The sequence below is a fragment of the Brassica napus genome, chromosome C9 (genome assembly GCF_020379485.1).
Source record: "Brassica napus cultivar Da-Ae chromosome C9, Da-Ae, whole genome shotgun sequence".
NCBI classification, from domain to species: Eukaryota; Viridiplantae; Streptophyta; class Magnoliopsida; order Brassicales; family Brassicaceae; genus Brassica; species Brassica napus.
In genome coordinates this window covers 23,659,625-23,676,083 of record NC_063452.1, presented here as the reverse complement: position 1 = coordinate 23,676,083, position 16,459 = coordinate 23,659,625, and the positions used below count along the sequence as shown (strand labels likewise).

The following is a 16,459-nucleotide window of genomic DNA, read 5'->3' as shown; positions in this document are numbered from 1 at the left end:
TTTTTCGGATATTTTTTCAGATTTTTTTTTTCGATTTTTGAGTTATCTGTTCGGACTCTGTTAATAACACTTCAGTTTAGATAAGTTTTTAACACCCTACCAAACATATTCAGGAGAGGTATCAATTTAGATTCAAATCGAATACTTTGAATTTAGAGAAATTAGTATCGTTAGAATATTTTAAATTTTGGATCGAGTTTAATTCAAAATATTCAGTTGGATCTGTTAAAAATAATTGAAAATTTTAAATATGTTTGAATCCACTTGTTAAAATTTTATTTTCTCCAGATGAATTAACCGAAATGCCAGTTATCCAATACAACTCTAAGCTAAATTAAATAAATTTAAAAGATAAAACTAAACAAAATATATGATTCTAGTTAAAATCGGTTTGATATATTCATAAATGTCTTAAAAATTTCTAAAATGATCAAAAATATCTAAAAATACTCAAAATAATTTAAAATAACAAATAATTTTGAAGATTTAGATTATTATAATTATTAACACAAGTAATATTTTTTATATTTTAGATATTTTTGGAAATCCGTAAGCCCCAACCAAAACCTTTCATTAGTGGGCCTTATGAATGGGTTGTGAAAAGCCAAGTATTTCCTAAAACGACGCCGTTTCGAAGTGGCGCATACCGGTTCCCCTTTCTTTAGACCTCTACTCTCTTGCGTTTCGCGGCAATGGCGGCGGCTACGGAAAATGACGACAACGACAGCCTCGCTAACCACCTTAAACCAGATTCCGAACCGGCTCCGGTCAACCTCTCCCCTCCCCCTCCGGCGGAAGAGAAGCCTCTCTCTAAGAACGCCCAGAAGAAGCAACTGAAGCAGCAAAGATACGAAGCGAAGAAAGCGGAGAAGAAGGCGCAAGAGAAGGAGCACAAGAGGAAAGAAGGCGAGAGAAAGCACAAGGAGTGGGAAGAGACGCTAGCCAACGCCACCGAGGAAGAGAGGCTGAAGCTGATTGAGTCGAGGAGGAGTCTCAGAAAGGAGAGAATGGAGAAGAGGTCAGAGGAGAAAGAGAAGAAGATGGAGAGGCTCACCAAAGCTAAAGAAATCGGACAGAACATCGTAATAGATGTCGACTTCGCGCATCTCATGTCCGAGTCTGAGATCTCCAGCCTCGTTCAGCAGGTGGGGTCATGCTAAAGTTCCAAACTTTACTGCGTTCTTGTATGCAAAGCTTCAAACTTTGGTTCCTTCTTGTATGGTTATTGATTGGTTTTGTAAATATTCAGATAATGTATTGCTATGCGGTGAATGGGAGAAGCTCTTCTCCTTGTCATCTGTGGCTAACGGGAGTTCAAGGGGAGATGAGCACTCAGCTCGATAGGCTTCCAGGTTTCGAGAAATGGTTTATAGAGAAGGAGAGTAGGTGTTATATTGAGGCTATGGCTGATCGAAAAGAGAATCTGGTGTACCTTACTGCGGACTCTGAAACCATTTTAGAGGATCTTGACCCCAAGGATATCTACATTATTGGTGGCTTGGTGGATCGGAACCGGTTCAAAGGGATCACCATGAACAAGGCACAAGAACAAGGCATTAAAACAGCTAAACTTCCTATAGGAGAGTATATGAAAATGTCCAGTTCTCAGGTATGCTCCCACTTCAGTTGTCTCATTAAGCTCTACTGCATTTGCTCTTTTTTTTTTTGTTGCATATACTTGTCTTAGCAAAACTTTATTGTGAGTTTTGTTTTTTTGTTGATTGATTTAGGTTCTCACTGTGAACCAAGTTTTGGAGATACTCGTCAAGTTTCTTGAGACGAGGGACTGGAAAACATCCTTCTTCACTGTGATTCCACAGAGGAAACGAACTGGAGTTGATCCTGTAGTAGACTGTTCGAAACCGGAACCTCTCTCTGAAGAGCATCAAGAGGAAGATGATCTTCTTGAGAGGAAAAAGGTATGCGTTGAAGCTCCTCTGGAAAGTGGTAGCTAGATGAAGATTATGCATATCTGTTCTGTAGCTGAGAATTTGAATTTTGAATGTTTAAGTCCTTTTATTTATGTTGAGTCATGATCACAATCGTGCTGTTTGGAACCTAATGCTTTATTGACACAGTTTATCACAAGAAAAGATCAATTGAAAACACTAGGTTCGTTCAAGGAGAAGATACATAGAGACAAAGCATCATTGTTTTTTTTTGCTTGAAAACTGTGTTCAAAAACTAGATGATGAACCACCCATTTTAGAATTAGGTTCGTTACCACTGTAAGCAAACCCGTTCTGATGACGATAATGGTACGGTGCCATGTAGGCTCCATACTCAGCCATGGTACCATTAGGCCTCTTGACCACCATGCCATTGGTCATACAAACGGATCCAGCACCGCAGTTTACTCCTCTATCACCCTCCAGCTCTCTGTAGCGGTGGAGGTATAATGTTAAGGGTTCAATGTAATCATCAAAACCGAGCTTGCTCATTGCCCACAAGACATCCTCGGCAGTGATGGTCTTGCGCTGTTCCCGCTGGCAACGCTCATTGGCTTCCCCTGTTACGAAGCTGATGTACTCGGAGACACACTCTTGGATCGTCTCCTTGGAGTCGTCAGAGATCTTGGCGTGAGCAGGTAAGATCCTCCGCATGATCCGTATGACGTTGGCGATAGGCATGAACCTGTCTTGCTCTCTCACCGTGCACTCCTCTTGGCCGCCGTCAGCGGTTTTGGTAGGCTGGTTGAGTTCTGATAGCTGCATGCCGCTCTCTGCCATCAAAAGCTTCCCTCTTAAACATGACAATGGAAGAATGAATATAGCAGAGAATGTTTTTCACATGCAACTGAAAGTAACAGTACCTGGATTGGTGGTGGTGTTGAGGGAGAACTTGCCGTAGCCATGGAAGCCTCCTCGTTCCATATCCTTTCTTCAAACTCACACGAGCTTGTGTTTGTGCATTTGAAGAAAACAAGAAGAGAAAGAGAGATAGAAAGAAGAAAAGAAAAGTGGAAGCAAGTGTCAGCATATGTAATTGCAGACCTCACAAGCTCAAGAACGTGTCAGTCACAGTCGATGTAACCGATGATCCTTTTCGTCTCCCACAGGCGTTACAAGATCCCAATCACCAAACCCTTTTTTGTCTTTATTTCGAAACTTATAAACACAATACCGTAAAAATACAAAGTGTGGTAGATTTAATTAAACCAAAATATTACAAAACTCGAGAACCTAATCTTACACCTCCTTGTGTCTGAGCCCATTCACATTGTTAAGAGAGGTTAGTGATCTCGATCTCTTCACCAATAACGCTTTTGATGAAAGAGATGAGAGACGAGCTGCGTGACATCTCTTGCTTGCGTGTCTCTTTTATCCTCTCAATTTCTTGTTGCCTCCAAGCTTCTTCCCTGTGTATTCTCTCTCCTGCTCCATATTGTCCACTACCTTAATCAGTTGGTTATGCATCTTCTCTTGCCGTTTCATCAATACTACCCACCAGCTTCTCCAAGAGTCCCTGGTGGGGAAGAGTGTTCATCGCGATCAACAGACGAGCTGCCAAACAAATAAAATATTCATTAATCTTGAAAGTGGTTTGTCAAAACTCAAAGAATGTAACACAATTCACTATATCTAGAGAATGAAAACTTAACTCTTCCTAGCTCAGCAAATAAAACAAATATTTGCTACACCTATTAAGGTAGCAAAATGTCATCTAGAATCAAAGAACTACATGTACACTAATAGTGCTTAGAAGTGGTATATACACAACACTCAGGCCCGAATAAACAACCTCTGTAAAAGGTTGTGATGTTAAAACCAATCTAAAATCAAATGATACCACAAAGCCAAACATCTAGAGAGAACAAGAATGTGTGTAGCTTCTCTAATAAACCTCAAAATTAATTAGGCTTTTCGCAGTGTGACCAACCGAACCACAAAGCTCTCGACTCGTTTTGTTTTACCTCAGAGACACAACATCCCAAGACGTGCCATCTCTGGAGACTCGACCTTGAATCTCCATTTCGAGCTCACCCTTTGCAAACCCGCGCGTCAACTGACCGCTTTCCTCCACGTCATCCCAAAGTATAGCCTCGAAGCAGCGGTCTCCGGCAGCCTGTCCAGACCTCCAGTGAGAATATCCAGAGGATGTTTATCCTCTGACAGAGGCTTAACAACGCACCTGATGGGTTCGAGTTTCTGAGGAGGCGACGCCAAGCCTGCCAGCGTAGCCAAAACGTCGTCGTTCCTTGAGTTCTCTCGGTGAACGGCTACTGTAAGTACCATACATCTAGTCACACTCATCGAATGCGTCAACATCTTGTCAAAGTCACCGCCGACTCGTTTCCGACAGTTACCGGCGAGAAGTTCCATAAGCAAAAGGTCAAAATTTGAAAAATGGGCGGCGTGAAAGAATCCGACCGAACCAAGTAAAAAAAAGAAAACAGTTCAAAAGGGTAAAAACGAAAACTTTGATCCGACTCTGTGTAGTTTTACCTTTGTACCCTCAAACAAGCAAGATAACTTCCATTGTATGTATCCTTCACTCGAGTCGTTTTCTTACGCGTCACGGATTTGTATCTGTTTCGTGGACAAGCCAAGCCAAGCCAAACACTTTTTTTGTCTTGTGGCTCAGCACAGCCCGACACTATATCACATACACCTTTGCCAGAGAAGTTAGAGATTATCATATTATTAAAGATTGAGAATATACAACTGTAGCATTGATCTGAGCAAACTCGTTTCTTCTATCATACACTCTTTTGACCTTAAACCTCAAAGGTTTGAAACTAAAAAAGTATTACCTTTTTTTTTGTATGTTGACAGATGGTTTAAAAAATAGAATTTGATGCAGAAAGTTCCTTCCTTTTTAATTGATTTCATACGTTTTGGGAAAGGTAAGTGTGTTTGTTTCTATTTACATCGTAAAATGAAACTTGTGGTTGTGAATTGAGGGAGTAATAAGACCAGATCATGTGTGATTGAGTTTTAAAGTTGTCTTCTTCTTCTTTTTTTTTTTCTTGTCGGAAAGATGATTAGCCATATGGCGAAAAGCCATGGTTTAATCAGATTGCTGATGAAGCCATGTGATGGATGTCTACGTTCTCCCCAGTTTCTACGTTTTCCGGCTGATGGGTTCTCTGCGTTTCGCAGTTACTCCCTGTCGAGGAGCAGATTCATGGCCGCTTCCTCCACGGATCCGATGGTTGGAGAGGAGGCAAACGGTGGTGTTACAATGCTTCCGGCTGTTGAAGACAAGTACGGTGGCGTGATGACGGAGATGAGTCGTCCCATGGATCCTTCTGCCTTCTCTGCACTTCTCAGATCCTCTCTCTCTAACTGGACTCTTCAGGTTACTCTCTTTCTCTCTCTCTCTCTTCTATCTAGACAGAGTTTGTAAATAACCGGTCGTTTCCAATAGAATCATTGAAAAAGTTGTGGTGATTAATGTGTGGATGGATGTCACTCTCTCTCTCTTCATGACAATTATTGTATTGCTAATGCTGCGGGCCAGAGAGACTCTTTGTGTTACCTTTTTGCTGCAAAGAAAGTGTATTCTCTTTTCAAGAAAAGATAATGGAGAAAGTGAAATCAACTTTCCCACTAGACTTGTCTTTGTCATATGCTCTTTTGAACTGATCTAATGTGTCTTTGTGTACACAGGGAAAGAAGGGAGTGTGGATCAAATTGCCGAGGCAGCTTATCGGTCTTGCTGAAACTGCTGTTAAGGTGTTGTTGTTATTAACAGATTTCTTCAGACTCCTTTGTTAATTGTTTGGTGATTCTTTGTATAACAAACTGGTTGGGTTGTGGTTTATGATGAGTAGGAGGGATTCTGGTTTCATCACGCGGAGAAAAACTACTTGATGCTTGTGTATTGGATTCCCAAACAAGACCATACCCTTCCTTCCAATGCATCTCACCGTGTTGGCATAGCCGCCTTTGTTCTAAACCACAAGAAAGAGGTGAGATGAGATGAGATTTTCAGTGTGTTTTTTTTTTGGAACATGTCCAAGACTTTGATCACATCTCTGTTTCTGTGTTTTGAATCCAAAGGTGCTAGTGGTTCAAGAGAAGACAGGAAGATTTAAAGGCCAAGGTATCTGGAAGTTCCCCACCGGAGTAGTCAATGAGGGAGAATACATCCATGATGGCTCGGTCAGAGAGGTGAAAGAGGAGACAGGAGTAAGCCTTTCCACCTTATACATTTTTTTACATTGAGACCCAAGAGCTAATCCCCACTCTTTGATCATTTGTTTTTCTTAGGTGGATACAGAGTTTGTCCAAGTATTGGCTTTCAGGTTCCATCTCCAAAACCACCACAATCATCTGCTTATATTGCAACAACATAACTGAGTCTTGTCTGTTTTTAAATCTTGGCAGACAGACCCACAAAGCTTTCTTTGAAAAGTCAGATCTGTTCTTCGTCTGCATGATGAAGCCTCTTTCTCTGGAGATCAATGCACAAGAGTCTGAGATAGAGGCAGCTCAGGTAACATTCTCCATCCTTTCAATGACTCTCTTCGACCACCAAAACACTTACAATCCTCTTCTCTTTCTGCAGTGGATGCCATGGGGGGAATACAACAAGCAACCATTCGTACAGAACCATGAGCTGTTAAGGTATATGACAGACATTTGCTCTGCTAAAACCAACGGACACTACGAAGGCTTCACTCCTCTCCCCGTCTCTGCACCTGATCTACAAGGCAACTTGTACTTCAACAACCGCGACCTCAGTTCTCGCCAATAACATTCTTTTCCCACAAGAAGCAAATCAAAGTTGTTTTCTCTGCTCTATGTTAAGCATTTTGACATTTGAATTATCTTAAGCGAAAACATTTGCATTCAATGCTATTCAAATCCAATAGTTAAATACAAAGATCAAACGGAGCAGATTCCTATTTGTTTTCAAACACACTTGTTCCTCTTTTACACAAGCCCCAAAATCATATTTTTACATAAGCCAACATGATTACTTAAAATACTTTGATGAGTATATATGTATCTCTATATACAAAGATCCACTTCACCAAATCTTTTTAACTCCTTCCTCCACTGTGGCCGCCGCCACCACCGCCTGTGGACCCATACATATGGTTCTGCTGATGAAGAAACTGATGATGCTGTTGATACTGCATCCCCATCCCACCACCGTAGTATCCTCCACCGCCGTCGCCGACACCACCGTCTCTCTGATGCTCCCCAGCTTCACCACCAGTCTGCGGCCTCCCAAGTCCAGTCCTCTCCCCTTCGATCTCCCTAAACCTCTGCAAGTAAACTTTAAGTGGTTCAACATAATCCTCAAACCCTAGAGTGGTCATAGCCCAAAGCAAATCGTCGCCGTTGATCGTCTTCCTCTTCTCCTTCTGACACTTATCCGAGGCCTCTCCGGTGACGAAGCTTATAAACTCGGAGACGCACTCCTGCATCGTCTCTTTAGCGTCTTTGGAGATCTTGGCGTTTGCTGGCAAAGCTTTCTTCATGATCCGGCTCACGTTAGCGATCGGGAGGAACCTGTCTTGCTCTCGCGGAGACAGGGAAGACTGTCCGTTTTGGTTGTTCCCGGTTTGTCCTCCGCCGGAATCTCTGTCGGAATCTCCCATTCTGAAAATTAAAAATCAAAACTTTATTCAAGTATAGATGGCAAGACTCAGTGGTTGACTTGAGACGGAAGCGAGAAGACTAGGGTTTTAGAGACAAGTTCCAAGTGTCGGCTGAGATAGTACAGAGTGGTGAATGAGTCGTCGGAGCGTTTTATAAAGCGAGGAAGCACGTCTTCTGTTCACTTGACACGTGAGTTCGTTTTCGACCGTCCGTTTACTGATAAGGTTCTGACAGTTGGATACGTGCTGAACCGTCGGATTGGAATGAGAGATAAATAGCCCTTTAACGCTCTGCCACGTGTTGTGGACCGTTACTGGACCCGGCCCACCTTTTGTCTGTTAAAGATAATACTCACGCGCAGAAGAAGAGAGTGGTCAACACAGATAATGGGTGGAACAGGAGCGTGGAGGACACGGAGAGGGAGATGAAGGCGTTAGGGAGACAGTGGGTAACTGCCACTCAACGACCTATCGGTCAATTTTACCTTTCTTCTTTTAATGTCTTATATTTTTATTATTTAATTTGTGATGAATAGGGGTTGGATGTGGGTGTGGTGCGGTTCATTGCAATCAAACTGGATCGACCAATCAGATCAGACAGCTGTAAGAGAAAGGGTCTGAGTTTCCCACATTTAATGGTCTTGATCTGCTCCGTTGAGCCCACCATTGTTTGCTTTTCTACGCGCGTGATTAACGAACTATAATCACCCAGCTCCAGCTGTATTAGTCTCCTAATGACATAATTACTGGTTATCCCACCTGGAAATCTAATGGGCCAAGATATTCAGTTGTCGAATTTAAAGGGTAAGCAAGAAAATGGATCTGTACGTTCTTTTGGCCCACACTTTTTATTTTCTTAGTTTTTTTGTTACTACTTTTTAGTAATTAAATTTGAGAATTTTAAGTTTTGTTACTATTAATTTTTTTAAGTAAGTATTATTTTAATACTTCTCAAAGTTATTACTCCTTCCGTTTCATAAAGAGTGTCACTTAAATATTTTTCGCACATATTAAAAAAATGATTGAGATATATTTATGTTTTCAATAATTACAACAAGTTAATCCACAGTATTTGAGATAAACAAATTTATTTATAGAATAATACATTTTACAATTAATATTTAGCTGAAAGTGATTATAAATTGCATTGATATCTTCGAATGACACTTTTTATGTAACAAGAAAAAATGATAAAGTGACATTTATCCAGAAACAAAGGGTAATTATTAAAATTTGAGAAATTAAGGTTTGGTTGGTCAACATAACCTTAGACGCACTTCATAGTGCTGACTCCAACGACTATATATGCCGCCACATGGCGACGACCAAACTCACAAAAGCGAAATCAGTAGGCTCTCGAGTGTTTGTTGAATGTTGAGATGTGGATGAGACTTGAGAGAGTATTGTTGGGGGTAGGCTTGAATTCTTTTGTTCCCACTCCATCGCAAACTGTTTCTTATATAAAAGAAAAATAAAAAAGCTACCTAACTTATAAAGAAAAGGAGGAACGTCACGTTACATACAAACGTTGCACCAAATACAATAAATATGAGTATAACATCTTTTTAATGAAAAAACGGTAACTTTCTCTCTCCTCTAAAGTGCGATTGGCGATTTTCTCCGACAAAGTGCCGACACTCTCAGCGGCTCACCGGCGTCTCATCCGGCGCCGGATCCACAGCCTTTCCTCCTCTCCGTCACCGGTGAAGCTGATGACGAAGAAGAAGCCTAAGAAACCTACGGCTTCAAAGTCCTCGAAGCCATCTCCTCCGGCGAAATCTCCTCCTCCGGCGAAGTCGCCTCCTCCGTTGAAATCTCCTTCTCCCAAGATTGACGGGTTGGCCCTGTCTCTTCCCTCCGCGACTGTTTCTGATGCACTAATCAGCCTCCCAGCTGATGAGGTTGCTCAACAATCGATTGAGAAGTCAGACCCAGTTCCCCAATCTGCTAAGGCTCCGTCTGCTGAGTTTGTGATCGCCGTCTCGTCGGCTGATCCATCCCCCGCGCGTGATGAAGCCCATGCGAATAGATCTGAGTCGAGCTCTGCTACTCCACAGCCGAGCCCCTCTGTTTCTCCCCCGGTAAATCCTGCAACCAGTGTCGTAAAGGACGCTCCTTGCAGGCCTTCAAACCTACCTACTGTTGATGCCAAATCCCCATGTTTGAGCTCACAATCAGATATAGTGTTAGATGCCGCACCCACAGTCTCCTCTGAAGTGGTTGTTGCAGGTGATAAAGGTGTCGTGGATGCAGGTTTAGCTCTGACAGGTTCAGATGTGGGTCTAAACGTCTCAGCCACGAGCAATGCGGCTCCTGGTGATACCTGGTGTGACCACGCGAAAGGAATCGGCACACGTCTATCCAAGAAAGGAGAACCCTTTACGTTACCTTCGGGGGAGGCTTGCATTAAGATTCCGAACTCAGTCATTGAGAAGAACAGGAAGTCTTGGGAGCCCTTGGTCTTAGGGCAGTTCTACTCGGAACCCCCGTCTCAAGGTACATTACACAACATTGTCAACGGAATATGGAGCAAATACCACCGGGACATTGTTGTTTCTAAAATGGAGGGGTTCGCCTTTCTCTTCCGCATACCTAACGCTGCAACAAGAAACATGGTTATTAAACAGAAACTCTGGCATATTGAGGGCCAAACCATGTTCGTCGACAAATGGGAACCGGGTGTTATCCCCGCTAAGCCTGAGCTCTCCTCTGCCCCTATTTGGCTGGAGCTTAGGAAGGTTCCGTTTCAGTTCTTCAATGAGGATGGTCTGGAGAGGATCGCAGGACTGGTGGGTCATCCGAAATTCTTGCACCCCTCGACAGCTAACAAAACGAACCTGGAGGTGGCGAAAGTTTTCACCATCATTGATCCTAGGAAGCCTCTGCCTGAGGCAGTTAACGTTCAGTTCGAGTCAGGCGACATCTGCAGAGTCTTGGTCTCGAGTCCTTGGATGCCCCCGGTTTGCGAGTCCTGTAAGGAAATTGGTCACATCTCCAAACGATGTCCTCTTGCTCCTAAAACTTGTTCCCTATGCAAAGCTGCTAACCATGTGCAGGCTAACTGCCCTCTTAAAGGCAAGCAGAATGCACCGGGAAAGAAGACAAGGCGCGGGAGGTCTAAGGATAAACAGAAGTGGACCGCTGTGGATCCACCCGTAACAAACAAGTCTCCTCTGATTGGCAGTGGTATTAGCCCAGTGCCTCCTGAGGTACCAGTTAAACCTCTGGAATCTAAATCTCCTATTAAACCTTTGGATCCTCAGGTGGTTCTAACTCGTACTGAGATCCAGCTCCATTCTAAGTTGGGGACGTCTCTAGATACTGTTAGAGGAGAGTCAAGTGGCACAGCACTACTGCCTCAGCGTGAGCTATTGAGGTGTGACTCAGGGACTTCTAGGGGCTCACATTCTGATGTTCAGTCAGATTCGTCTGATGTGGAATCTTCAGATTCTGAGCTAGAGGAAGGAGAATTCAGTACCCACGAGCCGGATTTTGAGGTTGTTCGTAACAAAAAGAGATTTTCAGGTCAGAAAGGTAAACGGGGCAGGGGCCCCAAAATAAATTAATTTTATGTCGTCGGACATTTTTTGCTGGAATGTGCGCGGCCTGAATAAATTCAGCCACCGCAGCGGTTTACGGAAATGGTTCAGAAAAAATTCTCTTCTTTTTGGTGGTCTTCTTGAGACTCATGTGAAACAGACAAAGATGAAAAAGTTTGTCTCAGACCTTTTTCCAGGATGGTCGTCTGATGATAACTACGGGTTTTCGCCTCTTGGCAAAATATGGATCATATGGCACCCTTCCCTTCTGGTCTCGGTTATCTACAAGTCGCTGCAGATGATCATGGCTGAAGTAACTTGGCCATCCTGTCAGTCGAAGTTCTTCATCTCTATTATTTACGCTTCCAATGATGTGGTTGAGCGGGTAAGCCTCTGGGAGGAAATTGCCTCGCTTGCTGCAACTTACGATCTAGATACAAAGCCATGGATTCTTCTTGGGGACTTTAATCAGATCAGGGATCCGGTTGAGCACTCTAGTCCTCTCTCCTTGAATATGGACAAGAGAATCAGGGATTTTAACAAATGTCTCATCAACGAAAGTCTTGACGACCTCAACTTCAGGGATACTACTTTCACTTGGTGGAATAAACAGAAGTCTGCTCCGGTGGCCAAGAAGCTGGATAGATGTCTTGTTAATGGCGATTGGTACGCTGCTTTTCCTTCTTCGGTTGCTCTTTTTGGCAGCCCTGATTTCTCAGACCATGCTGTTATGTCAGTTGGCCTGGACCCCAGCCGGGTTAGAACGAAAAAACCCTTCAGGTTCTATAACTTTCTTAACCAGAACCCGGACTTCTTAGCTATGGTTTGTGTCAACTGGTTTTCCTTCAACGTCACGGGTTTAGCAATGTTTAGGTTATCCTTCAAGCTTAAGATGTTAAAGAATTGTATCAGGACTTTTAGTCACCAGAATTACTCGGGTATTGAGAGGAAGACAGCAGAGGCTCACACTAAACTGCTACTCGCTCAGTCCGCAATGCTGTCTGCTCCTAACCCGCTAAATGCTTCCGTTGAGCTCCAAGCTATGAAAGAATGGGAAGAATTATCTTCTGCTGAAGCTGCCTTCTTCTTTCAAAGAGCTCACATTAACTGGATTACTTTGGGAGATGGCAACAGCAGATTGTTCCATAGATATGCTGCCTCGCGGCAGGCTCACAACCATATTCACTACCTTTTTGCGGATTCTGGTGAAAAGATTGATTCTCAGGCGGGTATTGAAAACCTGTGCGTTGGTTATTTCTCTGACCTTCTTGGCAGTGCAGTATCTCAGCCCATGTTTGTCCAAAGTGACCTTGATCTACTCTTTGATTTTAAATGCTCTGTGGAGCAGGTTGATAAGTTTCAGGCAGGCTTCACTTCAGAGGATATCAGACATGCTTTCTTCTCTCTACCCAAGAATAAAATGGGAGGACCGGATGGTTACACGACTGAATTATTCACTGCTGTTTGGTCAGTGATTGGCCCGGAGGTTACTGAAGCCATTCTGGAATTCTTCCAATCAGGCCGTCTCCTCAAGCAGTGGAATGCAGCGTCCCTGGTGCTCATACCGAAAAAGCCTAATGCGTCTCTTACTACTGATTTTAGACAAATTTCTTGTCTCAACACTGTGTACAAGGTGATCTCTAAGCTTCTTGCTTCCCGGCTGAAGGAGATCCTCCCTCTTATGGTTTCTAAATCCCAATCGGCCTTTCTTCCGGGACGCCTCCTAGCGGAAAATGTTCTACTTGCGACAGATCTGGTCAATGGTTATAACACTCAAGTGATCACTCCCCGTGGAATGCTGAAGGTTGATCTGCGGAAAGCATTTGATAGTGTTAGATGGGATTTTATCATTGCCTCCTTGCGTGCTCTGGCAATCCCAGAAGGCTTCATCGGACTTATCTCTGAATGTATCTCCACTGCGTCTTTCTCGGTCTCAGTCAATGGATCCTCGAGTGGTTACTTCAAAAGTAGTAAAGGGATCCGCCAAGGCGATCCCTTGTCCCCCTACCTCTTCGTTCTAGCAATGGAGAGTCTTTCTAGGCTGTTAACGTCCAGATACGCTGCTGGTAATATTAATTATCATCCTAGAACCGACCAACTTCAAATCTCTCATCTCATGTTTGCGGATGATGTGATGATTTTCTTCGACGGTAGTAGCAACAGCCTTCATGGCATCTCTGAATGTTTGGATGACTTTGCCTCATGGTCTGGTCTCCACATGAACACTTCTAAGACAGAGTTGTTCACCGCTGGCCTTGACCCTATAGAGTCCACGGCGATTACGGGTTACGGCTTCCCGGCTGGGAATTTTCCTATTAGATATTTGGGTCTCCCTCTTATGAGCCGGAAGCTCAAAATCTCAGAGTACTCTCCGCTAATCAACAAGATAACTTTGATTTTTCAATCTTGGGCTTCCAAAATCCTCTCTTTCGCCGGTAGACTACAGCTCCTCAGGACTGTAATTTTTGGCACGGTTACGTTCTGGCTCTCTGCGTTCATGCTGCCGAAGGGTTGCATTCAGGCTATTGAGGCTCTTTGTGCTCGTTTCTTATGGTCAGGTAACATCGATAAAAGTTGTTTAACGAAAAATAGCTTGGTCTACGGTCTATTTACCCAAGCAGGAAGGAGGGCTCGGTCTGAGGAGTTTCTCGGTTTGGAACCAGGTCCTGTGCCTAAAATTCATATGGTTACTCCTTTCTAAAACTCCCTCTTTATGGGTTGAGTGGCATTGGAACATACACCTCCAAGATAAATCCTTCTGGTCCATTGAAGCTTCAGTTAGCGATTCTTGGGCTTGGAAAAGGCTCCTGAAGCTTCGCCCTCTGGCACTCCAGTTCTGTAAAACTGTTGTGGGTAATGGGCGCTCAGCTAGCTTCTGGTTTGATGTCTGGACTCCCTTGGGCCAGCTAATCACGTATCTGGGGCCGCTGGGTCCGAGAGCTCTGCGCATTGGAAAGGATGTTGTAGTTGCTGATGCAACGCGAGGATCAGATTGGGTTCTACCTCATCCTAGATCACAACAGGAAGTTGATCTTCACTCTTATCTCACCACTATTTCGTTGCCTCTGTCTCATGATTGTGATGATATGGTTGAATGGATTGCTGGTGATTCCTCTTTATGTATTTTCAGGTCAGATACAATGTGGCAAGTACTGCGACCTAGAGAAGAGACCAAGGATTGGGTGGATGTCGTTTGGTTCAAAGGTTCCGTCCCGAAGCTCGCATTCACAATGTGGGTTGCCAATTATGATCGCCTTCCCACCAGAACCAGGCTTGCGTCTTGGGGTATTCCGATCTCCGCTGATTGCCCGTTCTGTTCAAGAGATTTAGAGACAAGGGACCATGTTTTACTATCCTGTGAGTACAGTTGCGATTTCTGGCGAGAGGTTCTGATCCGGTGTAACCCTCCCTCCTCTAGGTTCACGGAATGGTATGAGCTTCTATCATGGATTCGAGCTGCTACCTCGAAGGAGCTAAGGCTCCTGAGGAAATTGGCTACGCACACAGTGATCTTTCACCTATGGAAACAGAGAAATAACCTCTTTCATAATCAGACTTCCCTGCCTGCGACAACTGTTTTCCGTAGCATAGATAGAGAGATGAAGAACATTATCTCCGCCAAGAAGCACCGTAAGGGGTTCAGTTCCCTTATGGCGTTATGGCTGAGATAAAGCATGCTTTTCTTTTGGTTTAAATTGGTGATCCATCTTGTTTTTTCTTCTTTTTTCCATGATGGATCAAACACTAGTTTTTTCTTTGTAAAATCTACTTTCATTTATATGATATTTACAGTTTTAGCAAAAAAAAAATACAATAAATACTTTATACGAAAAATATGAAAATGAAGTTGAACCACTCAGTAATTGCTTCAAAGTGCCGTCTCTCTTTCTCTTTCAACGACGGTTTGATTGATTCATTTAGAAGAATGGCCCTTTCATCATCTAAGGTCAGGCATTAGCTAGGGTCTTCGATATATTGATTAAAAGACTGCCGTACAGAGCTGGGTGACCTGAAGGCTTAAGCCACGCAAAAGAGACTCTCACCCTTAAATACATCCCCTCTTCTTTACTTTTAACTTGTTATATATATGCACCCACATACATGCTTATGCTTCTTCCATTAGTTAAACAAAAAGTTAAACATTTTGAGTAACAATGAGAAGCTTCTTCATCCTACGTTGCTTCTTGTTATTCTTCTTTTTGTTCCACCTAGCCTTTGCAGCTGCGGGGAAAATATGGAGCAGAACAGAGATGCTGGAGATGGCTGGCTACGGTGAACAAAAACTCTCCTCTGTGATCATCACTGGATCACTTATCTGCAACACTTCACCTTCTCACCTTCACTCCATAGCTATTCCAGGTGTTTTATCTATCTGTCTATATTCATGCGTCCTTGTGCTTGTTGTTTCCATCTGAAGACTTACATGATGAATCCTCACATACAGGTGCTACTGTTGCCATCAAGTGTCACACTGGATACAAAAGGAGATCCAAATGGATTAAAGCTGTTACTGATGATCTGGGAGAGTTTGAAATCGATCTTCCTTCCCAGCTCCACGCAATTCCAGACTTGGAAAACACGTGTGTCATCAAGCCAATACATGTGCCTGAGCTCTATAGATGCCACCACAATTCGACCAATACACACAAACGCATCAAACTTGTTTCCTCTACAAACAGCTTCCGTGTCTACACCTCAGGGAAGATCAGGCTACAGGGCCACAGTTTGAAATCATAGCAAGCTCGCGTGGTGTCAAACATTTTCAAAAAAAGATTTAAAACAGAAACATGAAAATTCTTAAAAATCCACTGTGAAAAAGCATTTTGTATGGTCCTTCACTTGTTTAGCTGGCGCTTCAGTCACAGAACCAAGTCGAGTCTCTCTTTCATGTGTCCCACAATGTAATTAAGAACGATGTTTGGATGATAATATATGTAAAGGTTCTCATGATTTTGATACAAACAGCAGTACGGTCAAATTTATACAAATCTCAAATGTTATTTTTTTTTAACTGATACAAATCTCAAATGTTCCCTCCGGTGAATCACAATTTCTCAAGATTTACTCATTGTTTGATGTGGAAGGGATCAAAATCCATGTTTATACAAATTGAGACTAAAGACAAATGCGAATTTTTCAAATAGGAATGCACAGATTGATACCCAAATGAAGAATACTCAACCGATATAGCTTCGATTGAACAATATAAACCATAGTTGAGACGATATGACTCTGTGAGTAAGAATTTCAATTTTCTAGGTCTTCTTCCTCTTCCTCTGGAGCGGGAAAGTGAGAGAGTGAGTAGAGGAAAGAGAGAGAGAATCTGGAGTCTGCTTGAATACTTATTTAGGCTAAAAAATTGTTT

At 43.0% G+C, this 16,459-nt stretch overlaps 7 protein-coding genes across 9 annotated transcripts; 4 read left to right on the top strand and 3 right to left on the bottom strand.

Annotated features, from left to right (window-relative positions):
- The first annotated feature begins 611 nt into the window (after nucleotides 1-611).
- On the top strand, nucleotides 612-2,122 carry LOC106418174 (tRNA (guanine(9)-N1)-methyltransferase). The gene is made up of 3 exons (XM_013858837.3): nucleotides 612-1,145; nucleotides 1,250-1,609; nucleotides 1,731-2,122. Exons 1-3 carry the CDS (start codon nucleotides 693-695, stop codon nucleotides 1,953-1,955), a joined length of 1,038 nt encoding a protein of 345 aa, XP_013714291.2. The 5' UTR covers nucleotides 612-692; the 3' UTR covers nucleotides 1,956-2,122.
- LOC106418177 (nuclear transcription factor Y subunit B-6) lies at nucleotides 1,997-4,861 on the bottom strand. 2 transcript variants are annotated; one of them, XM_048768495.1, is made up of 4 exons: nucleotides 4,132-4,861; nucleotides 3,914-4,065; nucleotides 2,813-3,503; nucleotides 1,997-2,740 (listed from the first exon to the last, which is right to left on the bottom strand). In XM_048768495.1, exons 3-4 carry the CDS (start codon nucleotides 2,871-2,873, stop codon nucleotides 2,178-2,180), a joined length of 624 nt encoding a protein of 207 aa, XP_048624452.1. In that variant the 5' UTR covers nucleotides 2,874-3,503; nucleotides 3,914-4,065; nucleotides 4,132-4,861; the 3' UTR covers nucleotides 1,997-2,177. The 2 variants fall into 2 exon arrangements, with proteins under 2 accessions (XP_048624452.1, XP_013714298.1); XM_013858844.3 differs by having other exon boundaries at nucleotides 1,997-2,722.
- LOC106418179 lies at nucleotides 3,223-4,322 on the bottom strand. Its single transcript, XM_022709345.1, has 4 exons — nucleotides 4,132-4,322; nucleotides 3,914-4,075; nucleotides 3,448-3,503; nucleotides 3,223-3,374 (listed from the first exon to the last, which is right to left on the bottom strand). Exons 1-4 carry the CDS (start codon nucleotides 4,320-4,322, stop codon nucleotides 3,223-3,225), a joined length of 561 nt encoding a protein of 186 aa, XP_022565066.1.
- LOC106418176 (nudix hydrolase 2) lies at nucleotides 4,610-6,801 on the top strand. Of its 2 annotated transcripts, XM_048768494.1 has the most exons (9): nucleotides 4,610-4,730; nucleotides 4,804-4,846; nucleotides 4,981-5,301; nucleotides 5,613-5,678; nucleotides 5,777-5,914; nucleotides 6,006-6,134; nucleotides 6,216-6,250; nucleotides 6,333-6,441; nucleotides 6,514-6,801. In XM_048768494.1, exons 3-9 carry the CDS (start codon nucleotides 4,981-4,983, stop codon nucleotides 6,700-6,702), a joined length of 987 nt encoding a protein of 328 aa, XP_048624451.1. In that variant the 5' UTR covers nucleotides 4,610-4,730; nucleotides 4,804-4,846; the 3' UTR covers nucleotides 6,703-6,801. The 2 variants fall into 2 exon arrangements, with proteins under 2 accessions (XP_048624451.1, XP_013714294.1); XM_013858840.3 differs by lacking the exon at nucleotides 4,804-4,846 and having other exon boundaries at nucleotides 4,628-4,730.
- LOC106418178 (nuclear transcription factor Y subunit B-2) lies at nucleotides 6,773-7,555 on the bottom strand. Its single transcript, XM_022710134.2, has one exon. The coding sequence runs from the start codon at nucleotides 7,553-7,555 to the stop codon at nucleotides 6,992-6,994; it is 564 nt and encodes a 187-aa protein (XP_022565855.1). The 3' UTR covers nucleotides 6,773-6,991.
- A 1,712-nt stretch (nucleotides 7,556-9,267) lies between these two features.
- Nucleotides 9,268-14,765, top strand: LOC106417032. Its single transcript, XM_013857897.2, has 3 exons — nucleotides 9,268-11,089; nucleotides 11,292-13,652; nucleotides 13,843-14,765. Exons 1-3 carry the CDS (start codon nucleotides 9,268-9,270, stop codon nucleotides 14,763-14,765), a joined length of 5,106 nt encoding a protein of 1,701 aa, XP_013713351.1.
- A 288-nt stretch (nucleotides 14,766-15,053) lies between these two features.
- BNAC09G20310D lies at nucleotides 15,054-16,082 on the top strand. The gene is made up of 2 exons (XM_013858599.3): nucleotides 15,054-15,453; nucleotides 15,539-16,082. Exons 1-2 carry the CDS (start codon nucleotides 15,249-15,251, stop codon nucleotides 15,829-15,831), a joined length of 498 nt encoding a protein of 165 aa, XP_013714053.1. The 5' UTR covers nucleotides 15,054-15,248; the 3' UTR covers nucleotides 15,832-16,082.
- Nucleotides 16,083-16,459: the final 377 nt, after the last annotated feature.

Excerpts from the sequence above, each read along its gene's own strand:
- LOC106418174 (XM_013858837.3), top strand. The coding sequence starts at position 693 with ATGGCGGCGGCTACGGAAAATGACGACAACGACAGCCTCGCTAACCAC. Across the intron at positions 1,146-1,249 it reads TCTCCAGCCTCGTTCAGCAG|ATAATGTATTGCTATGCGGT; the intron begins GTGGGGTCATGC and ends GTAAATATTCAG. Across the intron at positions 1,610-1,730 it reads TGAAAATGTCCAGTTCTCAG|GTTCTCACTGTGAACCAAGT; the intron begins GTATGCTCCCAC and ends TGATTGATTTAG.
- LOC106418177 (XM_048768495.1), bottom strand. The coding sequence starts at position 2,873 with ATGGAACGAGGAGGCTTCCATGGCTACGGCAAGTTCTCCCTCAACACC. Across the intron at positions 2,741-2,812 it reads CAACACCACCACCAATCCAG|GGAAGCTTTTGATGGCAGAG; the intron begins GTACTGTTACTT and ends CATGTTTAAGAG.
- LOC106418179 (XM_022709345.1), bottom strand. The coding sequence starts at position 4,322 with ATGGAACTTCTCGCCGGTAACTGTCGGAAACGAGTCGGCGGTGACTTT. Across the intron at positions 4,076-4,131 it reads CAGAAACTCGAACCCATCAG|GTCTGGACAGGCTGCCGGAG; the intron begins GTGCGTTGTTAA and ends TTCTCACTGGAG. Across the intron at positions 3,375-3,447 it reads AGGGACTCTTGGAGAAGCTG|GAGAGAGAATACACAGGGAA; the intron begins GTGGGTAGTATT and ends AATATGGAGCAG.
- LOC106418176 (XM_048768494.1), top strand. The coding sequence starts at position 4,981 with ATGATTAGCCATATGGCGAAAAGCCATGGTTTAATCAGATTGCTGATG. Across the intron at positions 5,915-6,005 it reads TTCTAAACCACAAGAAAGAG|GTGCTAGTGGTTCAAGAGAA; the intron begins GTGAGATGAGAT and ends TTGAATCCAAAG. Across the intron at positions 6,135-6,215 it reads AGGTGAAAGAGGAGACAGGA|GTGGATACAGAGTTTGTCCA; the intron begins GTAAGCCTTTCC and ends TGTTTTTCTTAG.
- LOC106418178 (XM_022710134.2), bottom strand. The coding sequence starts at position 7,555 with ATGGGAGATTCCGACAGAGATTCCGGCGGAGGACAAACCGGGAACAAC.
- LOC106417032 (XM_013857897.2), top strand. The coding sequence starts at position 9,268 with ATGACGAAGAAGAAGCCTAAGAAACCTACGGCTTCAAAGTCCTCGAAG. Across the intron at positions 11,090-11,291 it reads GAGATTTTCAGGTCAGAAAG|GATGGTCGTCTGATGATAAC; the intron begins GTAAACGGGGCA and ends ACCTTTTTCCAG. Across the intron at positions 13,653-13,842 it reads TGCTCGTTTCTTATGGTCAG|ATAAATCCTTCTGGTCCATT; the intron begins GTAACATCGATA and ends TACACCTCCAAG.
- BNAC09G20310D (XM_013858599.3), top strand. The coding sequence starts at position 15,249 with ATGAGAAGCTTCTTCATCCTACGTTGCTTCTTGTTATTCTTCTTTTTG. Across the intron at positions 15,454-15,538 it reads TCACTCCATAGCTATTCCAG|GTGCTACTGTTGCCATCAAG; the intron begins GTGTTTTATCTA and ends CCTCACATACAG.